Genomic DNA, 7226 nt, shown 5'->3' with positions numbered 1-7226 from the left:
GCCGGAGACGGGCACCAGCGGCGGAGCGGGGCGGGGAGCCCGCGGGGCTCCGCAGCGGGGGGCAGCGGCGGGACAGGCGCTCGGCGCGCCGGGAGCTGCCCACGGCGCTGCGGCGGCTCCGGCTGCGGGCGCGCTCCGCGGCAAGGCCGGGCGCCGCGGGCACGGCTCGGCTCGGCTCGGCTCGGCTCGGCCGTGACTCATTCGGAAAGTGAAAGTGAAGCGGCGGCCACGTGTTTTCGGAGAAGGCGGGGAGGAGCCGCGGGCAGAAAGCGCCGCCGCCGCGTTAAATAGAAAGCAGAGGCGATGAGCCGGCCCAGAGCGCTGGAGGTGCCGCCCGCCCGCCCCGCGGGAGCCCCGGCTCGCTGCGGCGCCAGGCAGGGCCCCCGCGCGGAGGATGCTCAGCCGCCCGCCGGGGCCAGGACTAGCCGGGGCCAGGACTAGCCGCCGCCGGCGCGCCCCTGCCCGCAGCCCGCCCGTGTGCTGCGCGCTCCGGGGACGGCCCCCACCCGCCGCGCCCCGGGCGAAGGTAAGGGGGGGTCTCGTTATCGCGGGGTCCTCGCGAACCGCGACGTGCATCGAAACGCTCCTGCGCCGCAGGTGGAAGAGGTCAGGTTTCGGAGGGAGCCCTGCCCGCTGTGCGGGACCGTGGTGGCTTTGGGGGTTTTGCCCTTTTTTTTCGGTCCTTTCCCCCCCGCTTTTTCGGCTCAATGCCCGTGCTCAAGACGGAGCTCTCGTGCCTGGTATTAAATAGCGGGAAAAACAATAAAGCGAACGTGCAGTGATTTTTGCACGGCACCGCTCTTCTCCGAGGACCCCGCACCCTCGCTGCGCCGTAGGAACCGGAGCAGCCCCGGGCCGGAGCGCGGCGGCCAGACGGGCGCCGCCGCCGGGACGAGCCGGGGCCGGGCCCCCGCCGAAGGGTCTGCTCCGGCGGCGGCGAGGCGGCCTCGTACCGAAAGCTCTGGCTTTCCGGCTCTGAAAACTGGCGTGCCCCGCGTTTGCTCTGTGCCCTTTGGAAAGGCACCGCAAACTCTCTCTTGGCTACGGACGGCTTCTGGTAGGGAGCCCTGCGAGTTTTAGATCTCGGGCTTCGTGGTTATTTCTCACCAGCGTGCCCTGAAGTTTAATTTTGTTAACTTTAAATACTGTGCGATAATCCTGGCCCAGTAATTGGAAAAACCGACATCAGTTTCCTTCTGCTGTGTAAAGAAAGCCTAATGCTACTTTCAGCCTGTTAAGTTACTTGCCAGCATAAGGATTTTACAACCCTCTTTGCTATTTCAGGACCTAAATGAAACCAAACATCAAGTTGTTAAATTAGTATAGACAAGAATCCAGCTGTGTACTTTCTTTGAAATTCTCATTAGCATGTTACCGTGAACCGTAAGATGGCTGAGGGATTCATTTCTGAGAATACTTCAAGGTTTCTCAACATGCTGCTGCTGCAGATCTATATCTGACTGTAGGGATAAATCCTAAAATCTATGCTTGCCAGTAAGGTCAAGGCAGCCAGCGGAGATGTATTGAACCACACTGTCAAAGGTAGACATTTCAGGCCAAACTCATTCCTGGTGCAGCACTGCTAATTCCTTTGAAGTAACACGAGGGATGAATTTAGTCCCTCATGCTGAAAGATATATCAATAGGAAGCAATTTAGATTGGGCCACTTAAAGTGCATGTAATACAAAAAAGAGAGAGAGACTGAGGAGTAATGCTTTAAGGGTTCATAGAGGTTGATTTGTGTAAGCTAGTGAGGTTGTAGCATTGCTGTCCCGAGGGAAAGTTGGGGGAATGGGAAATTGCCTGTTATGGCTGAGCCTCAGGTTAACAGGAGAGAGGAAAGTAGATTTAGGATTACTGTGTAAATTGGCAGTGTTACAGGCTGCCCTTCCAAGTTACACTTTGGTCACCTAACAGCACCTATTCACCTCACCCTCTTCCCCAATTATCTGGTGACATACCCAGCTGCAGAGTTTACATTTCCTTCGCCTACTTTTTCTTTTTCACACAATGCACCAAATAACTATGTTGTCTGAGTTCCGACATCTCAGTTGGGATTGGGGACGGGAAAGAGGGAGGTACAGAGTAATTGGTAACTCAGTTGTAAAACCTTGTTGCTTTGTTCTCTAAAAACTTAAGAATATGATGGAGTGTAGAGAAGATAACTTCTCATTGAGAGGATCCTGTCAGTTGACTCACTCTAGGTCCTGATGCGCTTCTGTGGGCTCGTAGCAGGGAAACTGCATTATCCTCTGTAGCTGTTAATGATCCTTGCTAAATATTTTTGGAGCTTCGGACTTTGACATAGTGAGAGACTGCTAATCTTGTCAGAAATCGAGCAGTTGTTTGCCCAGTGTAAACTGGCAAATGAATATTTTATTATTTTATAATGGGTGGGAGGCATGTGAATGGAAGACTTGGTCATTCAGAGATTGCAGCAGCTTTTCTCTGGGGATCTCACGTTGTGTCTCTCTGGCATTTCAGAATAGCTGCTGGAAAGCTGCCCTGCCGTAGCTGCTGACGCTATGGAAGACCGCATCCGCTGGTCTAGGCTGTAGGATGGTAGCGCACAGCAAGGTGTCAGCAGATAATGCAGTTGCAGCAGACCCAAGACGTCTACTTGACCCTCCAGCACGGGATCGTTCACAGGCTCGAGGCTACCACGGCACAGGCCGGCCCAGCACTGTGCAGGCACAGAGCAACACGCACTTCCGAACCTTTCGCTCACAAGCGGATTTTAGTAGCATCACTCGAGCAAGCAGCCTGCTGGATGCCTGTGGCTTCTACTGGGGACCTCTGACTGTCAGTGCTGCCCATGAGAAGCTGAAGTCTGAGCCCGAGGGCACCTTCCTCATCAGGGACAGCACACAAAAGAATTGCTTCTTTGCCATCAGTGTTAAGACTGCGACTGGGCCCACCAGCATCCGAATAAACTTTCAGACTGGGTGTTTCAGCCTGGATGGCAGCAAAGAGACTTTTGACTGTCTTTTTAAGCTGCTGGAACATTACCTAAGCTCCCCGAGGAAGGTACTGGTTACCCCCCTGCGCAAAGTCCGTGTGCAGCCCCTGCAGGAGCTCTGCCGGAAGAGCATTGTGAAAACTTTTGGAAGAGAGAACTTAAACCAGATCCCCCTCAATCCTGTTTTAAAGGACTATCTGAAATCCTTTCCATTTCAGATATAAGTACAGCATTAACTGTATAGGGACGTGTGAGTGGTGTGTAAAGAAATCCAGCTTCTTGGGTTTTTAAACATGTTTGACACTGAGCAAACTTATTTTTGTAGCAATTTACTGTATTTTGGGATGGAACTTGAACACTTGACTTATGTTTACAAAAACTGTTTGCACAAATCTGGGGTTTTAAAACCCTGGCATATATTTTCTGCCAAGCAGAATATTTTATTATTTTATAATATTTTTAATGATATTAACATAATAAACTTTATTGTGAAAGTTTTTAAAAAAAAACAGCATCTCTGTTTTTAGTTTTAAAGGCTCTGGTATCTATCCTGCTGACAAACTTTAACGGCTAATTGAGTGCGTAAGTGCAGACAGGCCTCCATGGTCCTGCTCTTTGCCCTACTGAACTAGCCTGTTCTAGTGCTACTCCAGCGGACAGAGGATTCCTGCCCGAGAAGGCCTAAAATAGAAAGATGCAAGCGAGTAGAAAATGTACTCAGGATGAATCTGCCCAAGAATCTAGCTGTTTTCTAAATCCATGAGAGCAGGAACAGTGTGTTAAGACTACAGTGGTGCATAGGCTTTTGAAAGAGAGAATTGAACCCCTGGCTGAGCTAATTGCACCAACTCTGTCTTGTCTTATTTCTATTAAAAGCTACAAGGCTCTAAGCAAGAAGAGGTTGCTGTCTGACACAACCAAACCACGTGAACGTTGGTGGGAAAAAATAAAACTACCCAGAAATGCCATTCACACACTTTAAAAGGCCGTGAACGCTGTATCGCTATGATGCATCGGGGAAAGGATAGCTTAGTTCTCTTTAAATTGGCATACACAAGATGTCAAAGGTGCGGACTTCTAGACTTCAAAAAGGTGTTTCTTGTCTTAAATTCCTGGTGATGTACAGAACAAAGACTGATATTTTAAAAAAAAGCTATGACTTAGCTCCATGACAGGCTCCAGAGAGCATGAGCTTATAGAGTTGCAGCTGTAACTTCTAGTGGCTAAACTGCATTCAGAGGAAGTTAAAATACATGGAACTGTTTTGTAATACCATTTGTAGGAAATTGGTGAAGGCACCAATCGGTTTCTATCTGCTCATAAAATGCAAAATCAGTGGCCCATACAGCTGTAACTGTGAATAACTTGAGATGTCTAATTTGGCAAAATATCACCTTCATTATGATAAAGCAGTTCTCCCTTCCCCCAAGCATTTCCTGAAGTCCATGAGAAGCTGACTTAGAAAACCAGCTGAACCAAATCACTTCAAAGAAGGCACAGAGTCTTCCACAGAAATGTACTTTAGCAGCACAGACCTATGGTGCTTACAGTAACTGTAAGCAGTAAGTGAAGTCATCTTTAGAGTTTGGAAGATAAAAGGCCTCCCTCTACTGTAATTCATATTCCTTTTAAAGCTAAAGTCACTTTTAGGAAATACTAAGTGTGTGTTATATGGGGTTCCTTACTGAATAATGTGTTTAATAACATTTAGTCTACAAAATCAGCTCTTACATTGTTGATGTTTCTTTGGAATAAATAGGTTTCCTCCTCAAACATGACAAAGGATCACTCACAGTTCGTTGGATGTTGTGAAAAAGGGAAAAAGAAAGACCATCCAGGCAGTATCATGTGACCCTTTACTGTGCTGGTTCCCTAAAAGTGTTCTTTGGATCGGTCCTGCATAGCACTCTCCCATTCCCTTGTCAGCCATCCCTGGCTGAGATTAGCAGACAGCATTTCTGCTTAATTTTAAAGCTGGAATTAGTTGCTGAATGATGCATTTTCCCACAGCAGCTGCAAGGACATAAATTGGGGCAGTAGTGAATGCTGTGCTATGCAGCAGACACCAGAGCAGAGCAAAGCGACTGCCTTTATGTGAATAGCTTTTAAGGAGTTAAACTGGGGGGGGGAAAAGTCTTTGAAGGGTGAAGCTGCCAAACTGGTTTGCAGTCAGCAGAGATTGTTATCCCTTTCCCTGTCCTCTTTTCCCAGCCCCACGTGGTAGTATCTTTTAACCCTTCAGGCCCCAAACTAATGACTCTTGCCTTGCTATATAAAGGTGTGTCCACATCACAGCATTACTGGTAGAACAAGCACAATGTAGCTTACAAGGTTCTCCACTACCCCTGATAAAAACAAAAAAAACTAGACCTAGATATATGGTAAGGGGCTTCCCACTGAGACGCATGGAATGAAAAGCATAAGGATTGAGCCCATTTAATTTTCTTGTGGCAGAAACAAACCTACTTTTTCTTTCTCTTTCCCTTTTATTGCTGTAGAGTAAGTTTAGCAGAAATGATCCATATCCTCCCACATGAAGTCCCTAAATCCCTTCATTTTGTCTTTAATATGAAACGCAAATGTGGGATAGCTCAGGAAAAATATAATCAAAACTATAAATAAGGACCAGAAGGTCAGAATTGTATAAAAGGTCTCTTAAGGAAAGAGGAGACAAAGCTGGCTTGTATTTTTAAACTACATATCTTTTCACTTGCCTTATCCTTCCTTCCTTCTCTTCTCTCTCTCTCTCTCTCTCTTTCTCCCTCCAGCATACTATACAGTGGCCAGGCAGATCCTCTTTCTAGCAGGTATATGTAGGTTTCTCCAAAGCAACTAAGAAATCCTAACCACAGTACGCACATTCACAATGTCACTTTGACTTGCCCTCTGCAAGAGCTAATGAAGGGCTCTCTAATATGTCTGCTTACCTGTGTGCACTGATTTAAGGACTCTGTCACATCTAAGGGGCACAGTTGGAATCTCCTGAAGATTTCTGTAGTAATTCCAGCTGCCAAATATGTCATCCTCTGTTTAATAAAGTACCAGCAAGGTCAAATAGGGAATTTGCTGTATCCTGCACCTAAAGCAATGGAAACACACAACAGTGAGGTGATTTTAAACCTCCCTGCTAAACAGGACTTGAAGAGTGGTGTTTCCAGTCCCTCCCCCTCTTGCCCAGCTCTTTCCTCTGACCTTTTCACTCCTGGCTGTGGCTGGAAAGTGAAGTAAACAGTCAATCTGGTAAAGGACTACGGAAGAATTTGAGCCATGCTCAGGAGCAGAACAAACCACATTTTCTGAAGAGACTGCAATATTTATAGTTAGTGAGGAAGGGACAGCTTTACAATAATACCATTTGCAGCATGGCTGTGTCACCCATGAGGACCCTGGGGGTCTCTGTCCCACAGAGGGCAGCAGGGTGGGAACTGTGCAGCAGGGTCCTGCTGGGACACCACCCGAGCCCTGCTCCAGTGCAACGGTCCTGTGACTGTACAGGCAGCAAGACTGAGGCTTCCTTGCTTTTTAAAGACTGAAACACACATTTGCTTTCAGAGTAGGTTAATTTACATACCATGCTGCAGCTGTAAAACTCTTGTTAACAAATACAGCTAATTAATAGAACTGTAGGTGTTCAGAGAACCTGGTTAATTTAGCTATGAAGAGTTATTGAATGCTCAACAGGAGCCTCTTGAATGACAAGCATAATCTTACCCACTGTGAAGCTGCGGTCACACTAATTCTGTTATGACTGAAGTCATTTACAAGAAGTGAGGCTTCAGCTGCAGTCAGCACTGATGCTATTTTCAACAGTCAAGAAAAAAGTGTCCCCTAGGGCAACATGCTGACCGTATCTAGCCATCAATACTCTTCACCCAGCTTGTACTTAATCCTCTATTGAACAGGGTATCCACCTCCTGAACCTTCTCCTTCAGATCCAGTGTCAGCCCTTTCTGTTGTGCTGGGCTGTCATTCAGTCCCTGGCTCTCCTTCCACCCCTCCATTCATGGTGCTGACAGCTGTGTGAGCAATGCATTTATTCATGAATTCCAGCCTTGAGACAAAGCCTGTGTAACAGCGACTTAATTTGGGCTCTACATTGCTTTCTGTGCAGTCAAAATGTAAGATACCAACTGCATGTGCAGTAGGTTTCCAGGATGTTTCTCCCAATTGCAAAGAAGTGCTCTTCAAGACTTTTCATTGCCACTGACTTTTCTGTTGTCATACTTCTGCATAGTACTCAGATCCTGTCACTGTATCTGCCTTTTT

The 7226-nt window shown here is 47.4% G+C and overlaps 1 protein-coding gene across 1 annotated transcript; it reads left to right on the top strand.

Moving 5' to 3' along the window:
* The first annotated feature begins 495 nt into the window (after nucleotides 1-495).
* On the top strand, nucleotides 496-3313 carry SOCS1 (suppressor of cytokine signaling 1). The gene is made up of 2 exons (XM_068423734.1): nucleotides 496-526; nucleotides 2486-3313. The coding sequence occupies exon 2, from the start codon at nucleotides 2561-2563 to the stop codon at nucleotides 3182-3184; it is 624 nt and encodes a 207-aa protein (XP_068279835.1). The 5' UTR covers nucleotides 496-526; nucleotides 2486-2560; the 3' UTR covers nucleotides 3185-3313.
* The last annotated feature ends 3913 nt before the right edge of the window (nucleotides 3314-7226 follow it).

This window comes from Nyctibius grandis, chromosome Z, assembly GCF_013368605.1.
Source record: "Nyctibius grandis isolate bNycGra1 chromosome Z, bNycGra1.pri, whole genome shotgun sequence".
NCBI lineage: Eukaryota > Metazoa > Chordata > Aves > Nyctibiiformes > Nyctibiidae > Nyctibius > Nyctibius grandis.
The sequence above is the reverse complement of the archived record's forward strand: the minus strand, read 5'-3'. Positions and strand labels throughout refer to the sequence as shown.